At 39.2% G+C, this 27000-nt stretch overlaps 1 protein-coding gene across 1 annotated transcript in view; it reads left to right on the forward strand.

The window, feature by feature from the left end:
* LOC126474385 (cytosolic carboxypeptidase Nna1) overlaps positions 1 to 27000 on the forward strand; it is a 325956-nt gene that overhangs the window by 215317 nt on the left and 83639 nt on the right. The window contains exons 9-11 of the mRNA XM_050101852.1: positions 12789 to 12958; positions 17406 to 17565; positions 17643 to 17870. Of these exons, the coding sequence (XP_049957809.1) occupies positions 12789 to 12958; positions 17406 to 17565; positions 17643 to 17870 (558 nt within the window). The remainder of the gene's footprint in view (positions 1 to 12788; positions 12959 to 17405; positions 17566 to 17642; positions 17871 to 27000) is intronic.

The following is a 27000-nucleotide window of genomic DNA, read 5'->3' on the forward strand; positions in this document are numbered from 1 at the left end:
CATCTCTTTGTCTCCCTCTACGATTTTTACCCTCCACACTGCCCTCCAATACTAAATTGGTGATCCCTTGATGCCTCAGTACATGTCCTACCAACCGATCCCTTCTTCTGGTCAAGTTGTGCCACAAACTTCTCTTCTCCCCAACCCTATTCAATACTTCCTCATTAGTTATGTGATCTACCCATCTAATCTTCAGCATTCTTCTGTAGCACCACATTTTGAAAGCTTCTATTCTCTTCTTGTCTAAACTATTTATCATCCATGTTTCACTTCCATACATGGCTACACTCCATACAAATACTTTAAGAAATGACTTCCTGACACTTAAATCTATTCTTGATGTTAACAAATTTCTCTTCTTCAGAAACGCTTTCCTTGCCATTGCCAGTCTACATTTTATGTCCTCTCTACTTCGACTTCATCAGTTATTTTGCTCCCCAGATAGCAAAACTCCTTTACTACTTTAAGTGTCTCATTTCCTAATCTAATTCCCTCAGCATCGCCCGATTTAATTCGACTACATTCCATTATCCTCATTTTGCTTTTGTTGATGTTCATATTATATCCTCGTTTCAAGACACTATCCATTCCGTTCTACTGCTCTTCCAAGTCCTTTGCTGCCTCTGGCAGAATTACGATGTCATCGGCAAACCTCAAAGTTTTTACTTCTTCTCCATGGATTTTAATACCTACTCCGAATTTTTCTTTTGTTTCCTTCACTGCTTGCTCAATATACATATTGAATAACATCGGGGAGAGACTACAACCCTGTCTCACTCCCTTCCCAACCACTGCTTCCCTTTCATGTCCCTTGACTCTTATAACTGCCATCTGCTTTCTGTACAAATTGTAAATAGCCTTTCTCTCCCTGTATTTTACCCCTGCCACCTTCAGAATTTGAAAGGGAGTATTCCAGTCAACATTGTCAAAAGCTTTCTCTAAGTCTACAAATGCTAGAAATGTAAGTTTGCCCTTCCTTATTACTTATATTTGTGTAATTTATTGTCCAAAAATGTGTTTCAACATTACAATGAATATCACATAAAGGGAAAAGAATGAACCCCCCACCCATCTTTTTACTCCAAAATAATCCAAATGGAATTATTTCCTTTGTTTTTTGTTTTTGTAACAAATAATAGTTTTTAATTTATTTCTTGAGATATTAAAAGAAACCATTGAAATTTCAATGGTCCTGAATGAATTACCATTGACCTAACAGTAATTTTGAGTGATTAAACTCATAGAAGGGACAGGCTCAGGTAACAGTATTCTAAAAAATTTAAGTTAACAAATGAACAAAAATCTTGGTAATTTCATTTTTCCCAATGATTATCCACACTTTGAGAATTATTTTGCAAAAAAATAAGATTTTTGCTCTCCCTTTATGTGAAATCAATGTGATGGTGATCCTCTTTATTTATTTATTTTTCATAAAAAGATAATACGCGTGGTGCCTGTTCTTTTGAACATGTCTGAAGAATAGACACCGTGCAGAATATACAAATGTGATACATTTATGTCAATTGAAGGTGGAGGGGGAAGAAAGGAAAGGAAAGGGAAGGAACTATTGAGTTTCTGCTGAAGCGAAACATTATGCGGGTTCAGTGATGACGAGTGAAAATGTGTGCTGGACCAGGATTCGAACCTGGGATCTACAGCTTACTAGGTGTTAGCCTCTATGTCACTCATACACAGTGTCTGTGACAATTGTGCAGAGTATCTCGGTACACCCCTCTACCATCCAACATTCCCATGTACGAAGGGCGATTGAAAAGTCTGTGCAATAATAAATACTACTTACGTGTTTGGGGTAAACTATTTTTATTTTTCAACATAGTCTTCTTTTCGACTTATACACTTCATTCAACGCTGTTCTAATTTGGTTATACCTTCTGAATTATAGGAATTGTCCAAATCTGCAAAATAGCTATTAGTTGCTGCAATCACCTCCTCATTTGAATAAAATCTTTGTCCCACCAGCCATTTCTTCAAATTGTGGAACAACTAGTAGTTCGAGGGAGCCAAGTCTGGAGAATAGGGGGCATGTGAAACGAGTTGGAATCCTATTTCCATTAATTTTGCGACCACAGCTGATGAGTTGTGTGCTGGTGCATTGTCGTGATGGTAAAGGACTTTTTTGTGGTCCAATTGCCGGTGTTTTTCTTGCAGCTCAGTTTTCAAACGGTCCAATAATGATGAATAATATTCACCTGTAATAGTTTTACAGTTTTCCTGATAGTTGATGAGAATTATGCCTTTCGAATCCCAAAAGACAGTCACCATAACCTTTCCAGCCGAAGGAATGGTCTTCAACTTTTTGGTGCAGATTCTCCCTTGGTAACCTATTGTTTAGATTGTTGTTTGGTCTCAGGAGTATAGTAATGTATCCATGTTTCATCCACAGTGACGAAACGATGCTTAACGTCCTGTGGAATTTTCCTGAATAGCTGCAAACCATCCTTGCAACATTTCATACGATTCCGTTTTTGGTCAAGGGTGAGCAATCGCAGAACCCATCTTGCGGATAGCTTTCTCATGTCCTAATGTTTATGCAAAATATTATGTACCCATTTATTCGAGATGCCCACAGCACTAGCAATCTCACGCACCTTAACTCTTCTATCATCCATCACCATATCATGGATTTTATCAATGATTTCTGGAATCATAATCTCCATAGGGCATCCAGAACGTCCAGCATCACTTGTGCCCATGTGGCCACTCTGAAAATTTTGAAACCACTTATAAGCTGTTCTAATGGAAGGTGCAGAGTCACTATAATGTTTATCAAGCTTCTCTTTAGTCTCCTGAGGCGTTTTGCCTTTCATAAAGTAATGTTTAATCACCACACGAAATTCTTTTTTGTCCATTTTTTGACAATCACTTGACTTCCTTGATTCACATGAATGCCAAACACAAAGAAATAGACCAATATGGCTGAATCTTGGTGTGCTTTCTTTCCAAAGATGCTACTAACTAAACATGACCTTGATAGACACCAGTGGTGCCATCTCTCAGACTTTGCATGGACTTTTCAAACGCCCCTCGTAGCATCACCCATCTGCAGTCCCAATCCATGTCCTCTATGCTTGCTATTTTTAGATTCCCACAGGAGACAGAATGTAACTGTGCATTGGCACTGAAGGTTGTGAATTCATTACCCATCAAGGTAAATCAATTATATGAATACATGGTGGTTGTTGTTTTGGGCATGTCAGAAAGAACAGGCACCCCGAATTCATATAATTGATTCACACTGTGGCAATCTTCAGTGTGAATGCAAATTCACAAGGATAAGTGATGCTAGGTAGGAATGTGAATCAGCTGGGGAGCATGTCAAGATAGTCCACATATTTGCAATAAACACTGTGTCCAGATGATGCAGTGGTTAATGCGACTGCCTAGTAAGTTGGAAATCCCGGGTTCGAATCCTGGCCTGACACATGTTTTCACTCACTGTTGCTGATTCCGCGTAAAGTCCTGATGCAGCTCATATCAATGGTTCCTTTCCTTTCTTTTTCCCCTCTCTAACTTCAATTTTCATAAAATAAAAAGCGCAAGGAGTAATTTTTTTTCCCATCTTCATGGTTATATGCAAAGTTGTAAGATATTTTATCCTACAATCGATATATTATAGAGTATAGAAACTCCAGATTTCACATTGTTCAGATGGTGACTAAAAATCTTTTTTTGTGTTCAGAATGTTAGCAAGTGTGATTTTGTGCAGTCACAATGGTAAAAACAACAATACTTTCAATCTTTGAAGTGCCATAGGGAGAACAAATAAGCCAAATTTCATCCAAATCTTAGATCATAGATGAGGTGCCTTCCTGGCTTGGCACGGAATAACCCAACAGGAGTTCGCCTACTTTGAGAAATTCAATTTTGTTCCCTTGCCTAGTTGTTGTCTTGTCTTCCCTTTTACAGAACATTACCGACTTCCATTTAAATTTATCTACAGATTTTTGGCTTCTCTGATTCATTGTGAGATTATCGGAAATGCAAGATACATTATTGTTTTTAATGTTCATACTACATGCACATGAATTTTTGGGATGTATTTTCATTTGATGTACTTCACGCACACAGGACTGCTTTTCTCATATTACTGTATCATTTTCTCCTTCATAAACAATAGTTTGGGCTGATGCCTACAGTTCACTTGTAGCAATATATGATGGAACCATGTGAAATGTTGGATTGTTGCCTAGTACAGAAAGTCTCCTGGTTTGTTGATTGTCTTCTGTCATGCCTATATCATAAGGGCTTGAAACAATGGAGCACTACTCTAGAAAAGGTCACATAGTGTCTTATAAATGGATCCCAATACATGTGATATACTTTCCTAAAAACTTGTCATTTAAGATACCATATTTTGTAGTATTTTCCTAGAAATATTCAATACTTAAAATACAATTCTTAGATTATTTGATTTGCTGTATTGAGCAATAAATAATTTCGATGAAAAGTTATTCAGCATTTTAAAGTTTCATTTATAATGACAATGGTGTACAGATAAATGTACCATTTTTTATCTCAGACAGTAACTTTGTTCTCCATACATTCTGCAGTGGGATAGTAGAACTTGACTGTTAATATATTAGAGACGAATGCTTTCAGAGACTGAATCTTCCTATTAAATATATTTCTACCTTTTAGATGATTTCTAATTTTTAGAAAAGTTTTTAATGGTGTGAGAGTAATCTGAAATTTTCTGTGTAGTGAAAGTTGTAGTTGTGCTTGAAATGGAAAATTTTGAGTGTGTGGCTGTCATTGTACAAGAAAATAAAGTTATAATATTTGCAATGAAGGCACTCTTGGCATTTTTAAATAAAACAGCACAAGCCTCTCTTGAGTCTCTGCTGCTCAATGAATGTGTGTTTTTTTTTTCTTTTTTTTCTGCATCATTAATAGCCTTGTGATGTCAGATGAGTTTGCCTAGAAAATTATATTTATTGAGTAACTGACTCAAAGTAGCTGTGTTATTTAATCTTTTTGGCACCCGTAAGATCATATACACTTTGTAAAGTGTAAATAATTTGATTTATTTGATAAACAATCTATATCTGCTTTTTAATTAATATATTTATTGAGATGCATGCCTAGGAACTTCGACGTGCTTGCTTCAGTCATTTCCTGGTCATCCCAAGTTATTCTTATGTCTATCATTTTTGGCAGTTTAGTTGTAAACAGACTTTGTAATATTCAGTTTTACACTATTTTGATGAAAGCAGGCTTCAAGCTTCTTTAAGATATTTTGCAGACTATATGAAATTTTCTCCTAGGACATCATTTTTAGTTAAGACTGATGTGTCATCTTTGATTACAACTGCTGAGATCTACTTAGGATATTCTTTTGGTGTGATCCAGGAGCTCTCATCTGCAGACTCTCAAATCTAAAACTCCTGTGAATATAATTATCTTGTAGTCATTATTTGTCCATAGTTGCTAGTTCATGGCTTCATATACTATTTGAGGTGATTTTAAAATTATAAATAACAAACAACAATTTTAAACAATGGAAAACCCAGCATGGAATAATGACATTATTATGAAAAGATTGGGTTGCTACACACCATATAGAGGAGACACTGAGTCACAGCCAGGCACAGCAAAAAGACTGCTATACATTTGAGCTTTTGGTCAAAAAGCCTTCTTCAGAAGTAGAAAACACACACACACATTCACACAAGCACAAATCATAGACACATGAGCACTGTCTCTGGCCATGGAGATCAGACTGCACACAGTAACTGCACCTGATGTGACATACACAAAAATTTTGTGTGATGTTTGTTTATTAGTATTCATCACAAAAGAAAAACATATTTCTCCAGTTCAGAATTTTTTTGTTAGTGTTCCCACCATAGCGTTTATTAAAGTCAAATCATATGAAACTGTCACTTCTGTCACTCTGCTAGTAACTGACCTAACTAACTGAAAACTGTTCGTAACTGTCCACTTTCAGTAACTTATGTTTTGATTTCAAAGAGGGGAGGGTATCAGCCCACTTGATTTATCATAGCACACCGAAGAATGAAAATTTTGGTATAGTATTAGCTAAGCGCAAGAATTTTCGTGAAAAATACCCAGAAATTGTCTTACTTATAAATGGTAATAAAGCCCACATAGTGCGAGGGACAGAAATCTGGCTGAAACAAGGTGCGAATAACAATGAAATTCTTAATTCTGGTTTGGAATGTATATCCCAAATATAGGCTGAATGCAAGTGGTGGAGGTGTTTTTATTGCCATAAATAATGCAATAATATCCAGTGGGGTTAATATGCATTCTGTATAAGAAATAATATGGGTGAAAATACATATTAAAATTTTATCAAATAAGATAATGCAGGGTGACAAATATTGAACTATATGAAATAAAATCATCATAACTTCTGAACAGTTTGCATTAGGACATTCAAACTACATTGTTGGCCATGGCGCATGATGGGAATTAGTATCCCCATGCACACACACCTTGATATTGTCGGCCATTTGCACATGAAGATGTCACTGTGCAGTGTGCCTGAGTGTATAGCACTTTTGAAGGCCTACTATGCGAGCAATAACAGCCTAACTGTGGCTCAAAGGAAGTCTGCAGCCGAATCCAAGCTGAAGACAACCAGCCCAAGTGTGCTAACAATCAAGAATTTGATTCGCAAGTTTGAGAGAACGTGTAGTGTTTGTGATGACATTGTTGGCAATGTCAGTTGTCCAAAAATGGTGAAAATGCCTGGAAACTATAAGAAGACAGCCATCATGTTTCAAACCAGGCCCAGGAAATCGATCAGACTAGCTGTACAGTAGGTGGGAATCAACTGGGAGACACTGGGCCAAATTGTTGTTGAAGACCTGCACCTCTTCCCATTCAAAATTCAAACCTATCAGCCATTAATTCCCAGGGCCATGGAACAGTGATTGTGTTGCAGCAACACTGCTGCCCAGGTATTGATGAACAGGACTTTGATGTGAATATGGTTTCATTTAGTGAGGAAGCCCAATAATCGGTGTGATATTCCTTGATGGCACAATGACTGCCAAATGTTACGTGAAGGTTTTGAAGATTATTTCATCCTCATTATCCAAAGTGAACTTGATTTCAATGAGATGTGGTTAATGCCAGGTGGATCTCAACCCCATCAAAGCAGAGGAGTGTTTCATGTCCTGGAGGAGCACTTTGGGGACCGCATTCTGGCTCTGGGATACTCAGACACCACTGGCATGGGCATCCATATTCTCCCAATCCAAACATGTGACTCCTTTTTGTGGAGCTATATTAAAGACAAAGTGTACAGCAATAACCCCAAAACCACTGCTGAGCTGAAAACAGCCATTCAGGAGGACAGCATCGATATTCTGACACTACAGAGTAACATGCAAAATTTCTCTATTCATCTGTGACACATCATCGCCAAGGATGACAGGCATGTCAAACATGTCATAACCTAAATCCCAAGATCTACAGTTGCATTTATATTTTGAATAAAGTGTGTGCACGCCGTAGTTTGTAATGAAATTACTTTATTTTTATTTTTATTATTATTTTTCTTCTTCTTCGTGTAGTTCAATAATTGTCACAGTGTAAGATGCATATGTGCCTCCTTTCCCAGGAACAGTAATGACAGAACTGTTGAGACTCAATTTGAAGATGGTTCTACATAAATTTTCTAGTCATTGTGTCATATTACAGGGAAATTTAAACTTACCAATTACAGACTGGAAGACATAAATGATTAGAGTAAGTAGTTGGGAGAAGGAATCATTGAAATCATTCTAAATGCCTTCTCTGAAAATTACCGTGAGTCAGTTAATCAGAGAACTGACTCATGAAGGTAACATCTTAGATCTCTTGACTACAAACAGGCCTGAACTTTTTGACTCATTTAATGTAGAACAGGTGATCAGTGACAAACAGAGCATAGTGTGTCATGCTTGATTTAATGGAGAGAAATCTTAAAATTCTAAAGTAACTTTGAGCATGTTCCAAGAGAGTGTCATTAGAAAAAGCAATTGAAGATATTGTTAAGGATGTCTTTCAAAGAATTATTAGGTGGTTCTCAGAAAATTGACTCTCCCTCAATTTTGAAAAAAAAAAACTCACTATATCCAGTTCTGTACACAAAATACAGTCATACCAACAACTGATGTAATAGATGAACGTGGCTCAGTTAACAGGGTAGATTTCTCCAAATTTTTGGGTGTTCACGTTGATGACAACTTGAACTGGAAGAAGCATATTACTAAGCTTCTCAAACAACTAAGTTCAGCTTCTTTCGCTCTTCATATAATCGCTAGTCTTGGTAATAAACAGATCAGCCTCCTAACCTACTTTGCATATTTCCACTCAATAATGTTAAATGGAATAGTTTTCTGTGGTAACTCACCACTTAGACATAAAATATTTATTGCACAAAAGAGAGCAGTGAGAATAATTAGTGGTGTTCACCCAAGGATGTCATGTAGGCACCTTTTCAAGGAGTTACATATTTTAACTGCAACATCAGAGTACATATGTTCGCTAATGAAATTCGTTACAAATAACCCATCTCAAATTGTGAAGAAAAGTAATGCTCATATGTACAACACTAGAGGGAAAAATGACCTTTCCTATCCGTTATTGAAGCTGTCAGTTGCTCAAAAAGGAGTACATTAGTCAGCAACAAAAATCTTTGATCATTTGCCCAACAACATAAAGTGTCTGGCAGGTAGCAGATCAAGTTTTAGATCTAGCTTAAAATCATTTCTTTTGGACAGCTTCTTCCACTCCATGTATGAGTTTCTGTCTCAGAAATGATAATTGTAGTTGCATGTGTAGAACTAAAAATTTCAGCAGATGTTGTAAGTATCCCATTAATTCCTTGTCTGAAAACTTTTCAATATCTGTCCATGACTCATATACAACAAATCACTATAGGTAAAGCTTCAACATACATTGAAGCATCACACTTCTGTGACATGCAGCACACCTAAACAGTTCCAGTACTCTCAGGCTACATAAATGTGTAAATCACTCAAGAGCGGTGCCAGAGTTTTAGATATACTAACTAAACTAAACTCTGCCCGAACAGGCCATGAAAGTCCAACGATACAGACCAGTCGCCATATCATCCTCAGCTCGCAGGCATCACTGGATGCAGATGTGAAGGGGAATGTGGCCAGCACACTGCTCTCCCGGGCATATGTCAGTTTACGAGACCAGAGCCGCTGCTTCTCAGTCAAGTAGCTCCACAGTTTGCCTCACAAGGGCTGAGTGCACCCCGCTTGCAAATAGTGCTTGGCAGACTGGATGGCCACCCATCCAAGTGTTAGCCCAGCCTGACAGCCCTTAACTTCGGTGATCTGATGGGAACTGGTGTGACCAGTGCGGCAAGGCCATTGACATTTTAAATATACAGTGAGAAAAAGAGCAATGAATGTAGTTACAGGTCTTTGATTTCTGCCAAACAGTCTCTGTTAAAACAAATTAAAGTCACAGAACTTATGAAAAAATATTGTCATTATATAGACAAGATTTCAAAATGTTTGTATGAGGTATGTTCAGAAAATTCCAGAACATTCATATTTCATGCTGATGGTGTGTTGGAGCATAATGTGGTATGCATTCCTGCACATGCCTGTGTTTAATGTGTAACTTCTGGAAGTTTGATTGTTGTATGTCTGTTAGTTATTGTTCAATGCTGTATTTAGTAGAACATTGTGTCACACAGTTTGCAAATTTTGAGATGATAGAGTTAGAGGAGCAACGTGTCTCCACAGGGAAACACTTGCAGAGACACACCAAATGATGCAGGAAGCCTATGGTGATGGGTGCTTAAACCATACTTGGTGTTATGAATGGTCCACATGGAAGTTAAAGATGCCACTTGTTCGTCTACCAATTATGCTCATACAAGGAATATCAATGAAATTGTGCATGTCAATCAAAGACTGACTGTCCAAGATATTGCAGAAGAATGTAATAATTCAGTTGGATCATATTATGAAATCGTGTCGAAGCATCTTGGAATGCATCATGTTGCCACCAAGTTCATTCCATGGCTCATGAATCAAAACTAGAAAGACATTCGCCTCTCAATCTGTAAAGAGTTTTTGGATCACACAAGTGAGAACATGATTTTCCTTAAGAGAATCATAATCGGTGATGAGATGTGGATCTACAGTTGTGATGTTGATACCAAGGTCCAATCTTCACAGTGGCTTGAGAAAGGCTCTCCAAGACCAAAAAAAGTTAATCAGGTCAGGTCAAATGTCAAAGCTATGCTGATAGTTTTCTTTGACTTTGAGGGATTAGTTCATCATGAATTCGTGCCACAGGGACAAACCAGTAATTGATGGTACTACTTGTTGCGATGACTGCAAGAAAACGTGATAAGGAAACACCCTAAAATGTGGCAAGACAATTCATGGCTCTTGCATCACAATAACACACCCCCATTTTCATTCTTGTTGGTGTGTCACTATTGCACAAAAAACAAAATTGCCATGCTGCCTCATCTTCTGTACTCTCAAGACCCGGCACTTGCAGACTTTTTTTTCCCCAAAATTGAAAATCCCATTCAAGGAAGTAGATTTGCAATGATAGATGAGATAAAAAAAAGTTTTCAGATGGCTACCATGACTGCTTCCGGAAGTGGAAACAGTGTTGAGAGCAGTGTATCAATTGTGGAGGAGAGTATTTTGAAGGAGACCATGCACAATAAGTAAAAGGTAAGCATAGAAAGATTTTAGGGACAAAGTTCTAGAATTTTTTGAACAGACTCATATTGACTGCTTCTACAGTTCTAGTGTTGCACTGTTTGGAAGAACTGACTGATCATGTGATTGATGACTAACAAGCAGGATTCAGGAAAGGTTGATCATGTGCCAAACAGATAGATAACATGGAGATGAAATGAAAGATCTGCCATTCCTTGCCTTCTTTGTGGTCATTAAAGAGGCCTATGGCTGTCAACAAACAGACTATTTTTGATACTCCAGAAGATCTCGGAGTGGACATGAAGATCAAAGAATGAATCTATGAATCTGCCAAAGGCTGCATCAAAACTGAATGGCCTTGGTGTTTGACAAGGAGATGATTTCAGCCCCCTTTCCCTTTTCCCTACTGTTTAACTTAGTTCTGCACAGTGTTGTAACAGACTGGAAAAAGACATCAAATGTATGTACCTAAGATATTCTGGATACAGAGTCAACATTAAATGCTCAGCCATTGCTGATGATTTAAAAATTATTGCTAAGATATGGAAGAATTAAATATGCCACAGAAAAATTGCACAAGACATCAACAGAGGCAGGACTCTGGATGTCTTACAAGAAACTATTACATGCAAAATTTGTATCAAAACACCAGAAAAGTTCTACTGAAGAAAATTTTACAGCTATCTTCCTTCAGATTCATCTGAAAGATCATATTTCCACTAAAATAATACAGTAGCTCAAAGTTAGGAAGAGCCATTGAACTTCAAAAGACATTTAAAATTATGTGGAACTACTACATCCAGAAAGTAATATTGCAGAATAGCGACTTGTGACATTACAAGACAGTTCTTTCACTGAGAGCAGTATATGCTCTAGAGAACATAGCTCTTGGTGTTGCGGAACTGAAAAACAGGGGTGGAAAATTGTTACAAAAATATATGGCCCCACACAATAAACTGACATTTGCATGAAGTGGAGAACATGTGACCTCTACACACTGATAGATTAGCTCCCTGATACTGTGCACAAGATAAGCTTGAAATTCTGTGAAGATATTTATTACATGACAATACATTCACCAAGAGACTTACCTTCATTATTAATTCAAAGATGATCAAACTCAGTGGCTTAGAAGAAATTGGAAAAGATTTACAAGACATAAACTCAACAAAAGAAATCGTAATAAATTTTCTACCCTTTGGAACTCTAGTAACAAATTAGAGATTTATAGAGAGCCTTAAAAAAACTGACAATAAATGGTTAGAAGATTGGAAGAAAATGCATAGTGAATTCATTATTTTGGATGGATGAGAAGTCAAAAACTATCAAATGAAGTTAAAAGCCCTTTAGGCTGGCAGTAGTAAGAAAAAAAGGAAAAGAAAATATAATGGGATTAGTGACATCTGTCTTGGTAAAAATAATATAATATCATCATTCAGTACTGGTACCGATTATGTTTTTAACATAAGTAAATGACTTTCCAATGACTTTAAAAGACATTTTAAAAAACTTTGATTGCGTTACTGATGCAACTACATTATTTGAGGAGATGCTTTAACTGAAAAAGTCTCATTTTCTGTTAATTTTACTATGCTAAACTTACATTGAATATTCACAAAAATTAACTGTAGTTAATTATTAATGTATTTGTCATCAGTTGCTTCTGCTTTTCAATATTTAGCTTGACTCATTCCATTTCCTTGAAAGTTCTTCATTAAACTCCTTCATGTAGATGAATCCGCTCATTTCTGAATGTACTATACTGATGCTGATGACAATGCAAAATAAATTATTGTAGGTAAATTCTGTTTTTGAAATATAAAAACAATGTAGGAGAAAGAAAAGGGCACAGAAAAAGTAATCAAAAATAATCAGGTTGCAGCTGCAGTGATAAATCACTGTGAACTCCCATTCAAAGAAACAGAAAATACCTATATCATTTATGAGTAGCTTGGTGTAGTGTCTCTGATCTTAAACCAAAATCTTGAAATTCATTATTTTGTACCCTTTTTCTGTTACCATTGACACCGTGTTATTTATTCCAGTTTCATTATGACATAAATGCATTATTATTTTTTCTCTCAAATTCAGGAGCTCAGGGAAAAATTTATTTTTAAACTGGTGCCGATGTTGAATCCTGATGGAGTGATTGTTGGGAACAATAGGTGTTCACTTACTGGGCGTGACTTAAATCGTCAGTACAGGACTGTGATTAGAGAAACATACCCACCAGTATGGCACACAAAATTAATGATAAGACGGTGAGTGCTTTGACACATATTTAAGGTACACTGGGATATTCTCTGAGGAAGTTACTTGATACTGTCTGCACACACTAATTTGACACTCAGTGAGGTGGCTGATGGCAGCAACCATAAAGGCGCTTCCCATTTATGATCATTCCCATCAACCATCATGCCAAGTATCAATTTGGTTTATGTGAACAGTATACAAAACTCTTTATTATAATATGTAAATATGTGTATCAAAATATTTTAAATGTACAGTCAGTGTCCTGCTTGTGGAAACTGCCAACAAGGCAACACTTAGTGATTTTTAGCTGTTGATCACTGTAAATTCTGGTGTGTTCCTTGCTTCTACTGCTTAGTTTACTGTTGTTGTTGGATTACGTAAATACAATTTAATATTTTTTTATACTTTTCACTTGTCACTATTATGTTATGTTTTGAATGGAATATCTCATCAGCAATGGAATATGCACATACAGTGCTGAATCAAAACAATGTGACTACATTCTTAAATAACATGTTGGTCCATGTTTGCAAAGCACTATAGCAGCAAATCTGCACAAGATAGTTTTGATAAGTCCTTGATAGGTTTCTCAAGGTGTGTGGCACCAGATGTCTACACAGAGGTTATACAATTCCCCTAAATTATAAAGCTGTGGTTTGTGGATGTAGAGCAGATGCTCAATAGTATCCCAGATGTGTTCCATTTGGTTCATGTCAGGCAAATCTGGTGATTAATGCATCAACATGAGTTTACTTTCATGCTCCTCAGACCACTGAAATTTGATTCTGACCCTGTGACACAGACAATTGTCCTGCTGGAAGATTGTATACCCACTGAAAGTACATCAAGCATTAAGGGATACAGGTATTCAGCAGGAGGGCCTAATGCTCGTGTATTCCGCAGTTGTCATGGTGCCTTTGATTATTACCACAGGTTCCATGGAAGCCTATGTAAATGTCTCTCATAGCATAACACTGCTCCACTCCAGGTTTGTAGCAGTGACATGGTGCATATTTCAAGCAGCCATTCACTTGGCTGATGCTGATCTGCTCCAGGCTTGTGGCAGTGACATGGTGCATGCTTCAAGCATCCATTCACTTGGATGATGGTGTTTCTGAACACAACCATTGATGTGATCCATCTGAATGGGCGACACACTTCTGTTGATTCACAGTCTAATCTTGATAATCCCGTGACCACCAAAATCATAAATGATGATGTTGTGAGTCAACATGGGAACAGGTTGGACTTGTTTGCTTTGGAACTCATCGTACAATGAAGTGTTCTGATGGTGTTGTTTCCAGGGCTCTCAAGTGTCCAGCCGGATGTGATCGTTGAAGTCCCACAATATTTCAGTGAATAACCTTTCCGCCATCATCGGGTGGTTCTGATGGAATGGTCTGTCTGCTCATTGTCACATTTATTTATGTCCGTCAGTCGGGCTTCGATTCCCTGCGCCGACGGTCTGATTGCAGCCGCCGAACTTCCAGTTGCAGCCGTCGACATTCCATTTGCGAGCGCCGATGCTTCAATTGCGACCTCCAACAATCCATTTGCGGGCGTTGACCCAGGTCCGCGCCCACCCTGGCGTTGCGCCGGATGGTGGAAGATGCAGAATCCCGTGGAGTGTCCTCTGCAGCAGTAATAGAAGGGCCTTGTGTCCGCTTGTGGCATGACTCCTTGATGGAGTTAAGTAATGGTAGCCATGCCTTGCTTAGTTGAAAACCTGTGTCTCAGTTTATGAGACCGTCCATTACGCGAATTTCAATGGCCTCCTTGAAGATGCTGTGCTAGTAGAAACTGGTAGGTGCCAGAATCTTGATCTCTTTGTATTTCGCGTTGTGTCCAGTTTCCAAGCAGTGTTCTGCCAGTGCTGATTTGGTGGGCCGGCCCAGGCGTGTGTGGTGTTGGTGTTTTTTGCAGCGGTCTTCGACTCTTCGGATTGTTGACCAATGTAGTATTTGCTGCAACCATATGGAATATTATATATACCCACTTTCTTGTGGCCAAATCTGTCTTTCACTGTCCCCAATAGGGCCCGTATCTCGGATGGTGGTCGGAAGACCGTGTCAATTTTATGTTGTTTTAACAGTCTCCCAATTTTTGATGTTGCGTTGTCTGCATACCGTTGAAAGGCAAGGCTTGTTTCCTCGTCTTTAGACTGTTCTTCATCTGGATTTCGCCAGTGTTTCCATCGTCTGAGGGCTGTCTGAATCTGTCGTTTGCTGTATTCGTTCTTGTGAAACACATTTTCTAGGTGTTTGAGTTCTTTGTGCAGACTTTGGTCATGCAATATCAAGTATGCCCTATGAACCAGTGTGTTCAGCATCCCGTTGAGCGGTACATGCTATGACCCAGTGTGCCATTTCATCTCTGCTCTACGAGTACATCAAGAAAGGGTAATTTCCCTTCCTTCTCGATCTCCATGGTGAACCGTATGTTGTCGTGGACGGAATTTAGATGTTCTAAAACCGTCTGCAAATGATCAGGTCTGTGGGGCAAGATGACAAACGTGTCGTTCACGTATCGGCAAAAACATACGGGTTTCCATTCGGCCTCTTGAAGTGCCTCCTCTTCGAAACTCTGTATAAATAAGTTGGCTACCACTAGTGAGAGAGATGTGCTGATGGTCTTCCAAAATATTTGTACCTGCATTAGAATTGTATTATGTCATCAGATCTGTCACAAAATGCCATCTATCTTGCTTTACAGAATGGGTAAGTCTCTGAAGTATAGACACAAACATGGCAGAGCATAAACTTGAGACAATTGATGCTGGCATTTACATGGCAGAAATGTATAGATGCTAATATCAGTTGTCTCAAATTTATGCTCTGATTTATTTGTGCCTATATAACTCTCCTGGTAATGCACCAATAATGATTATGTTGTAGTTTAAATATAGATCTGCAATAAATTATGGATTTCTGCAATTGACTGCTGTCCTCCTTTACATTTGAATATTCAATGGCCGATGTGCACCACTGGTATCGGGTGGATTCCAATTTACATATCACCAGAATAGATCAACAGCAAGTGAGGGCACTTGCTTGTCTCCCAACCCCTATCCCCTATCCCTGCTGCCCTCCTCAGCAATCTGGAGTATAGAGTTTTTATTCTTTACCCAATTCTCATACACTTCTGGATGTGATTTCTCATGAGTCTGGTGTATCTCTCATGTAGCCAGTTTTAGTATTACTATGGCTCAGGCAATTGCTGTATAACTTATGTTTATTTGGTTGATGCAATATTATGGAAAATTATGTTATTTCTTTGTGCACTGCTGCATTTTTGTGTTGACCTAAACTCAGAGCAGATGCAGACTGTTGCAGGATAGTGTTTTTTTCCTGTTGATTCCTCATATCTGCATTTATGTGGGTACAGAGGAGAACAAGTCCAATGCATCAACAAGCTGCCACAGATTCCCAGAAGAACCTCCATCCCCTTTCCACTGCCACATAATTTAACCATGGTAGTAGCCTGGTGTCCATCATCAGTTCTCGGGTCACCTCAGTCCCATCCCTTCTGCCATAACTAACATTATTTGTATATGAATAAAAATATTGTTTATAAATATTTTACTGCTTTCTTTCCTCACTGTTTGATCATTTTGTTGAACATATGTTTAACTTAAATCATAAACTTCAAAAATTGTCATATCCATAATCATTTTAATGATACAAAAAGATGCACTTCAAAAATAATCATTAAATCGTGCTTATCTTTTAAGTATCAAAGAAATATTGATTGGGGAATTCTGTTCTCTGGTGTAACATACATTTTTTTGTGTCAGTTGCAAAAGTTAGTTCTTGTGGTGTGACTCAATTCATTTGCATAAAAAATAGCAATTAGAGTCTTGTTTTCAAGAGATTTTTTTGTGCACAGTGTAGGTCACATAAAAAATGATCAAACAATGTATTTTTCATTTAATAAATATCTAAGATTTTCATTTGAATCTCTCCAACTGATCAGAATGAAATGCATAAACTTGTAGAATCAAGGATGATAAATAGAGAACTCCCACTGATATCTAGATACTGTTTTTAAAATATTTGCAAGCAAAGAAAATAAGAAAATGTTTCCTTTGAATGTAATGCTGTGGCAGTTGTTTTCACCTTCATTTATTACACATTTATTTAATTAATGACAAGCCACTTCAGTTGCTGATATATTCTTGATGTCGCTTCACCACAACACAATATCTTCTTGAAAATGACCTGGATGTGAAGCCCAAAAACTGAATGTTGATTTAAAAAAAAAAAAAAAAAAAAAAAAGACTATATCAGCAACTGCAGCAGTCTTTCTATAACAAAGTATAAAGTTGTGGAACAATGACACTATCTAGACACCGCACAACTAGTAACATATTTATTTGTCATTAGGAAGCATGAGCTTTCTGCTTACATAGTATAACTCTGAATTACAAAATTTGCAATTACCTTTCTTCATTACTAGACTGATTGAGGAATGTGGAATTGAAATGTACTGTGATCTTCATGCACACTCACGAAAGCACAATGTATTTATGTATGGATGTGAAAGCAGACGCATTGGGGACAGAAGGCTGCAAGAACAAGTGTTCCCTCTGATGTTGCATAAGAATGCTGCTGATAAGGTAATATTTTAGAAATCTTTCCATAGCACAATATTACTTGCAGTACATTCATATCTTTACAAAACTATTTTTAACAGTTCTCATTTGAGAACTGCAAGTTTCGTATTCAAAGGTCAAAGGAAGGAACAGGTCGTGTAGTTGTGTGGATGATGGGAGTTACTAATAGCTATACAATGGAGGCATCATTTGGTGGTTCAACTCTTGGAAGCCGTACTGATACTCACTTCCACAGTCAAGATTATGAACAGATGGGTCGTTACTTTTGTGAGACATTGTTGGATTTTTGTGACCAGGAACCAAGCAAGGTGAGTTATCTAGTTTGCATGTGGTATATGAAGTAAAATTGTGAAAAACTGGGTAATTTAAAAATTAAAGCAGTGCATAAAATCAGTTTTACTGTCAGATTATGTTTTACTTTGTTGTGTAATTTCACAATGACATAGAAAACATACTAATTTCAATCAGTTTTATAATTTTGTTTCACCTCACTTTGCTGTAAAGTGTCTTCCACTGACATACATTTCTCTTTATTCATGCTAAAACTTCATATCTGAATTTCTTTGACAAGACAGTTGTATCAGATTCTATGTTCACGTTACATACGTGCTGAAGTTGAACAAGTTCTTTGTCAGTTTTTCTTTTTTTCTTCCTCTTCTGCTTCCAAATTATTTTACTTAATGTAACTAATACAAGAATGCAGCAAAGATTTTTAACTGTGGAAAGTGACAGTTCTATTGGTAAAGCAAGCTAAAGCGAACAGAGGAAACTATTCATTGAACTATATCATGTCAGAAGAAATGCTATAAAGAGATTTTATTGCCATCATTTTCTCAGTCATAGTTTACTCTCTACATCTGCATCTACATCTATATGACTGCTCTGCAATACAGACTTAAGTGCCTGGCAGAGGGTTCATTGAACAACTTTCATTGTGTTTCTATACCATTTAATTTTGAACAGCAAATGGGAAAAACGAACCCTTAAATCTTTCCATATGAGCTCTGATATTGCTTATTTACAAGATTCTCTGCCTATGTAGATGCATATCAACAAAATATTGTTGCATTCAGAGGAGAAGTTTGGAGATTGAAATTTTGTAAAAAGATGTTGCTGCAGGGAAAAAGGCCTTTGTTTCAATGGTTGCCACCCAAATTACATATTGTATCTGTGACACTCTCTCCCTTATTTTGCAATAATAAAAAACTAGCTGCCCTTCTTTGAACTTTTTTTTGTTATTCTCTGTCATTTCTGTCTGCTAAGGGTCCCTTACCAGAGTCTGTTTAGTGCATTTGTTGCTTCTTCTAAGTGTTCTACGAATAAAATGCAGTATTTGGTTGGACTTGCCCACCACTTTAACTATGTGATTGTTCCCATGTAAGTTGTTCATAATTGTTATTCATGTGTATTTATTTGCATTGAGAGCCTTAGATTTGACAGTATTATGAAAAGGTTAGATTGCTAATCACCATGTAGAGGTCCGCCCCCGTTAGCTGAGTGGTCAGCGCGACAGACTGTCAATCCTAAGGGCCCGGGTTCGATTCCCGGCTGGGTCGGAGATTTTCTCCGCCCAGGGAATGGGTGTTGTGTTGTCCTAATCATCGTCATTTCGTCCCCATTGACATGCAAGTGGCCGAAGTGGCATCAAATCGAAAGACTTGCACCAGGCGAGCGGTCTACCCGACTGGAGGCCCTCGTCACACGACATTAAAAAACCATGTAGAGGAGACATTGAGATGCAGACAGGCCCACCAAAAGACTGCTAAACATTTGAGCTTTAAGCCAATAGACAACATGCATACATTCACAAAAGCACAACTCGCACAAACAAGACCACTGTCTCTGGCCACTGAGACCAGACTGCAAGCAACTGCGCATCATGAAAGAAACCTTCTGGGTTGAGGGGGTATGGAGGAGGCTGAGGTGGGAGGGACAGGTATAGCAGGATAGGGGTGAGGGTGGTAAAGTGTTGCTTGTGGGAGCATGCAGGAACATGGTGGGGACAGGGTAGGGCAGCTAGGTGCAGTAGGGAGGTTGGGAGGAGAGGGGCAGTGGGAAAGGAGAGAAAGAGGCCAGGGAAAAAATACAGAAGTAGAGGAGGAGAAAAGGGGAAAGAGAGACTAGTGTGTATGTTTGTAGAATAGAACGCTATGTAGTACTGGAGTGGGAGCGGAGAAGAGGATAGACAGTTGGAGACCAGGGACTAGCGATGGTTGAGGTCTGGGAATGCAGAATATTCCATAGAGAGATTTCCCAGCAGTGCAATTAAGAAAAGCTGCTGTTGGTAGTAAGGATCCAGTTGGTGTAGGCTATGAAGCAGTCAATGAACTGAAGCACATCATATTGGGCAGAATGTTCAGTAACAGGTTGCCCACCTGTCTCTTGGCCACAATTTGTCAATGGCTATTCATGCAGACAGATAGCTTGTTGACTGTGACGACCATGTAGAAAGCAGCATAGAGGCTGCAGTTTAGTTTATAAATTGCATGGCTGCTTTCACAGGTAACTCTGCCTTTGATGAGTAAGTGATGTTTGTGAGTGGATTGGAGTAGGTATTGATGGGTGGACATGTGGGACAGGTCTTGCATCTAGGTCTGTTGCAGAGTTATAAGGCGTGAGGGAAGAGGTTGGAGGCAGGGGTGGAATAGGGCAGACAACGATATTGTGCAGGTTTGGTGGGTGGCGGAACACTCCTGGGGGAAGGATGCAAAGGATAGTGGGTAGGATATTTCTCATTTCAGGGTATGACTGAGACAGTCAAAACCCTGGCAGAAAGTGTGATTCAGTTGCTACAGTCCTGGGTGGTACTGAGTCACAAGGAAATTTTCCTTTATATCTGGATGGTGGGAATGTGGGAGGTGGTAGGTGACTGGAGAGACAAGGCGTGGGAGATCTGTTTCTATACAAGATAAGGAGGGTAATTTTGGTCCATGATAGCCTCTGTGAGACCCTTGGTACATTTGGAGAAGCACTGCTCATCACTACAGCTACAATGGCCATGGGTGTCTAGGCTGTATGGAAGGAACTTCTTGTTATGGAAGGGATGTCAGTTTTCTAAGTGGAGGTATTGTTGGGGGTTGGTAGGTTTGATATGGATGGAAGTACTGATGTAGCCATCTTTGGGGTGGAGATCAACATTGGGGAAGGTAGCTTGTTGGTTTGAGGGGGAATGGTGAAGCATTGTTGAGGTATTGGAGGAATGTGCATAGGGAAAAATTTCTTGAAAAAATGTCACCTAACTGTCTTTCTGTTACCACCATGTCTCTGCATGCTCCCACAAGCAGCACTTAACTGTTCCCCAGCCCAACCCTGCTACCCCTCCCCCTTTCCACCTCAGCCTCCTCATTACCCCCACCAGCCAGACTGCTTCTCATTTCACATGCAGTTGTTTGCAGACTGGCTTCAGTGGCCAGAGACAGTGGTCATGTGTGTGAGAGTTGTGCTTGTGTGAATTTGTGTGTGTTGTCTACTTTAGAGGAAGGTCTTTTGGCCTAAATCTCACATGTTGAGCAGTCTCTGTTGTGTGAACTTAACATCCCCTCTATATGGCAGTTAGCAATCTATCCTTCTCTTAATATTGTCATTATTCCAACCTGGAGTTTTCATTGTTTGATTTGACTTTTAGATTTGTGTGATTTATCATGTAACCAAAATTTAATGGATTCCTTTTAGGACTCAAGTAGATGTCCTCACACTTGTTGTTGCACCATACAGATATCTTGTATAAATCATTCTAGAATTGCTTTTGATATTCTGATGGCTTAACTAGACGATAAATGACAGCATCATGTTCAAACAATCTAAGAAGGCTGCTCAGATTCTGCCCTAAGTCATTTATATGGATTAGAAACACCAGAAGGCCTTTAACCCTTTCTTAGGGAATACCAGATATCAGTTCTGTTTTACTTGATGACTGTCTGTCAGTTACTACAAATTGTGACCTTTCTGACAGGAAATCGTGAATCCAGTCGCACAAATGAGGTGATACTCCATAGCCACGTAATTTTGTTAGAAGCATGCAACATTTCCAGTATCATCTCATGATCAGATTAAATTTTACTGTGTATCTAACAGTTGTGTTAAGGTCAAACGCAACTAAAATATATCGCCCGACTCTGTGAGAATACAGAATGACAAACCCTAATTGACTATGTACTGTTGGAAATAATGCTCTGTTACAATAGGTAGCAGTTCACAATGATTCAGAGCACTATTTTAGTACTGAACTACTTGCCATTACTGCATCCTTACAGGCCAGCTGCACTTAATCCACCTGACAAACTTACATGACCTTCCCTCTAGCGCAGCTATCAGTATGTTGCACTCAAAAAATGTGAATTCTGAATATTTAAGTGTTCAACACAAGCTCACTTGAAGAGTTTGAATATAACTATGAATGAAGAGAAACTAATTCTTCTAGAAGGGAACTATATTTTGGAGCCCAGTGTCCTCAGAATAAGTGGTTGTACATTCATAATTACATTAAAACAAAATCAAAGATGGGGCTTATCAGAATTCTCAAAGCAGTCTTAAACATGAGTGTGCCGACACCAGTGGTGCAAAGGCCACACACAAAAATTCACTAACATAAGAGTGTTGTTGTTACGGTCTTCAGTCCAAAGACTGGTTTGATGCAGCTCTCCATGCTACTCTACCATGTACAAGCCTGTTCATCTCTGAATAACTACTGCAACCTACATCCTTCTGAATCTGCTTACTGAAATCATTTCTTGGTCTCCCTCTAAGATTTTTAACCCTCCACGCTTTCCTCCAGTACTAAACTGGTGATCCCTTGATGTCGCAAAATGTGTCCTACCAATCAATCTCTTCTTCTAGTCAGATTGTGCCACAATGCCACAAACCTCTTTGCTCTTCAGTTCTATTCAGTACTTCCTGAGTAGTCATGAGATCTACCCATCTAATCTTCAACATTTTTCTGTAGCACCACATTTCTAAAGCTTTTATTCTCTTCTTTCCATACGTGGATACACCCCATACAAATACATTACTTTCAGAAAATACTTCCTGACATTTAAATCTATATTTGTTGATAACAAATTTCTCTTCTTCTGAAATGCTTTTCTTTCCATTGGCAGTCTACATTTTATATCCTCTCTACTTTGGCCATCACCAGTTATTTTGTTGCCCAAATGGCAAAACTCATCTACTATGTTAAGTGTCTCATTTTCTGATCTAATTCCCTCAGCATCACATGATTTAATTCACCTACATTCCATTGTCCTTGTTTTGATTTTGTTTGACATAATCTTATATTCTGCTTTCAAGATCCTGTCCATCTCATTCAACTGCTCTTCCAAGTTCTTTGCTGTCTGTGACAGAATTAAAATGTCATTTGCCAACCTTGAAGTTCTTATTTCTTCTCCCTGTGCTTTAATTTCTATTCCACATTTTTCATTTGTTTTCTTTAGTGTGTGCTCAACATCTAGATTAAATAACATCAGGAATAGGCTACAAACCTGTCTCATTTCTTTCTCAACTACTACTTCCCTTTCATGCCTCTTGACTCTTATAACTGCCATCTGGTTTTTGTACAAGTTGTAAATAGGCTTCTGTTTGCTGTATTTTACTCCTGCTACCTTCCAAATTTCAAAGAAAGTACTCCAGTCAACATTGTCAAAAGTTTTTCTAAGTCTTCAAATGCTATAAACATAGGTTTTCCTTTCCTTAACCTGACTTCTATGAGAAGTCATATGTTCACTATTGCCTCGAGTGTTCCTACATTTTTCCAGAATTGAAACTAATTTTTCCCAGGTCAGCTTCTACCAGTTTCTCCGTTCTTCTTTAAAGAATTTGTCTTAGAATTTTGCAACCATGACTTACCAAACTGATAGTTTGGCAGTTGTCACACCTGTTAGCACCTACTTTCTTTGGAATTGGAATTATTACATTCTTCTTGAAGTGTGAGGGTATTTTGCCTGTATCAAACATCTTGTTCAGTACATGGAAGAGTTTTGTCATGTCTGGCTGTCCCAAGGCTATCAGCAGTTCTAACAGAATGTTGTCTGCTCCCTGGGCTTGTTTGCATGTTTTATAAATGCTACAATACAGATTACCTGTATTGAGGAGATGCAGTTAATGGTCATTGCCACACAGGGCTTGTTTAAGTATCCTGCCTCAAAGCAACAGTTCAGTTGGAATCCTTTAAGCAGGCTGTCATGAAGCAACAGTCCCCACATGCTCTGGGCCTCGGCCCATTCAGCCTGTGAGTCCAAAAGCTCAATTTCCTTCTAATTTAACCTTCATGGTTGTACGTATTTCAAATTTTCCTTGAACACAAACTTAATGCTGCTTTCCTCTCTCAGCACTCCTGCTCTACATATTTTTGCTGCTTGTACAATTTCACTGGTTTGTTCTTTGTGCCTATTTTCATTCCTGCTGTTTTGAATATCTAATTTTGAACCCCACAGATCCCCCATTTGCTGTCTCAGTGAACCTCTATTGTTTACTGTTTCCACTGCCATTGATGTTTGTTCTTCAAGTAATGTCACGATTCCAAACACATCCCCACCTCCAGGCCTCTTTATTATGTTAGAGTCCTTAGCATACCACATTTTCTGGTTGTGCCTTCTGCTATTTCATGTGCTCCCTTCATTCGTTTTGTGACAACAGTGTCCAAGGCCACCTCTCCCCATTTCTTGTCCCAAGTTACTCGCAATCCCTGCTAAATGCAACGGCGTGCTAGCCCTGGTACTAATACCCCCATCAGCACCTGCACCTCACCTCCAAGGTCACTTGCGGCCTCTGCTGGCTGTTATATGTTAATATGAATTCCGTATCCATTCTGCTCTGGAGTTTCATTAGGTGATGGGATCTCAGACCTCTATGCCTCCGGCCAGTCCCTCACTGAGACATTGTCTAGTTTAATGTGTCATCATGAAGAGTCTGATTGTCATGTTCCATTTCTTCTCCACTGTGCACAATATTCTGTCACTCATCACATCCATTACACGAGTGAACAGTGTCATGCATAAGCTGTATCAGCCTCCCCTCTTCTCTCCATCATGACACACTTTGCTGGCTGCTGTCCCTACCATGCAAATGTTCCACTCATTCTGTGAACCTCATATACTGGTCATAATTGCCCCTAGGTGCAGCTACCAATTCCCAACAGATTTTTAATGGCAATATTTATTCCTGCCCACAGCTAACAGTTCGATAGCCATACCCAAGTCAAGAAATTTGATTTGCTTCCACCAAAATTCACAAGTTTCTTTCAGGTTCCATGATCTGCTTGATATTTGTTATCAGTCCAGAAACCCACCAACAACTCCCTTTGACTCTCTTCAGACCAATATTCTTTTAAAAACTTGTCACTACACTTTGATAAATCAATACAAGTATTAGACACCTCTTTAACCCATCTAACAGTGTCCTCTTGTAAACAGCCTATCACAAAAGAAATCTGTTTCTTCTCTAATCAGGATATGTGCAACACGCCCAAGAATGTCTGTATGATCAAGTTTGGATGCACATTTCTAAGTAGATTTAAGTAATTAAATTTCATACAGCGAAAGAATGCTGTGTGCGCTGGAGCACACGATGAAGCCTGTTCACCCCATCTTTACATCTTGGAGATTGCTTGTTCATTTTTGCAGATTGCTTGTTCATTTTTAATCATTGATGAGTTCAGTGTCTTATTATGCACAACCTGTCCTCTTTGAAGTGATTCATGCGCTGTTTGCTCTGTGATCATCACTTGAGTTGTATCTCTCACAGGCCCCTTAAAATTATTACTCTGTTCCAAACATAAGTTGTTACGAATGCTACTTAACTCTCTAGTAACCAGAATCAAGCAAGACTGGGGCACACCAGCCAATGGGCTGATAGTGTCAATGGGGAATCACCAGTACAGCACAGACACACACAACAGGGATGACTGACAACACATACCTCAAGGCAAAATACCAAGACCACAGAGCAAAATCAAACTGGATACCAAGACGTAGCAACTATCAGTGACCAGAGAGAGGATGAATGGATAAACAATCACTAGCACTGTCAAAACACGACTGTGGTCTTAGCCCCTGTGCTGCCAGCTTTATTTAAGTGCTGATAAGCTGGTGCAGTGGGTGTGGCCTGTGCATAGCACTGTGGCAGTGACAGCAGCGCTCGCAGATTATAGGGGTGCTCCCTAGCTCCTGTCATCTACATCCATGCCTTCTGGTGGGTTGTAAAAATTGTCAGGCTGGGATACCACATCCCTCCCTCCCAAAATGGGCACATAGAGCCTGAAGTGCCCTAGGCAATGTTATAGAAGGTGAACAGGTCATGTCCCATCAGTGGAGGCTGCCAGCTGATAGAAGGGATGGGGGCACTGTGCTGAGGAACTGCAGTGTGGGGGATGATCCTCAGAGCAGATGGAAGTTGTGGTGGTGTCTCGACCTCCTTACCTGTGCCCACAGGAGCTCAGGAGCTGCCAATGATGTACTGGAACACAAATGGTACTCTGTGAGGCAGAGGAACGTATGAGGTCGGGGACTCAAGAGTGATCCACTGCTGGAGGTGCAGGCTGGAGGCAGGAACGAAGTTGGTTTATGTGCCAGTGCTTCAAACCTCTTGGGGTGCCAATCGTCATAAGGTGCTGCACCATCATTAGTGTTCACTACTATAGCCGGCATCTGTGAGGGTTTCGATCGATAGCGACATGCCCAAACAGCTGAACCTGGAAGGTATTGTCCACCATGTCGGGTCTGGGGTTCCTTGGGTTGGGGTGCCAGGAGTTGGAGGAGGATATGAGACTGTTGACCATAGAGGAGTTCTGCTGGGCAGTGGTCATGGATAGGATTGGCCTATAGGCACTCAGGAACATCATGATTTCCGCTGTTATGATAGATGCACCCACGGCCTTCAACATTTCTTTTTTAAATGTGCACACATCTGCATCACTTCACCATTGGAGGAGGGATGAAACATAGGGCTATAAGGATTTTTGATGCCATTGGTGGTGCAGAACTGTTCAAAGGCTGTAGCTGTGAACTGGGGTCCATTGCTAGTTGTGATGGTGTGAGGAAGCCCCTCAGTGGTGACACTCTACAAAAGGGCATTGAGTATGGCAGCTGTGACAGTGGACGTCATTCTGACTGCATAGTGGTAGTTATAGTGGACATCATGCTGACTGCTTAGGGGTAGTTTGAATAAGCATCTATGACAGTGAGCCACATAGTGCCAACAAAGGGACTAGCAAAGTTGAGATGATTGCAATCCCAAGGGCGATGGGGAGTAGGCCAGGGCGCAAAAGACTGAAGTGGAGCAGCTTGATTTTGTGCACATGCAGAACAGTGGCACACCATATCCTCCATGTCCTCATTCAATCCTGGTCAGTAGACATGTCACCTGGCAAGGACTTTTGTCCATGACATATTCCAGTGCCCGTGATGGAGAAGTTCCAAGATGTGAGTGCATTAGGTAGTTGGGATG

The sequence above is a fragment of the Schistocerca serialis genome, chromosome 4 (assembly GCF_023864345.2).
Source record: "Schistocerca serialis cubense isolate TAMUIC-IGC-003099 chromosome 4, iqSchSeri2.2, whole genome shotgun sequence".
NCBI lineage: Eukaryota > Metazoa > Arthropoda > Insecta > Orthoptera > Acrididae > Schistocerca > Schistocerca serialis.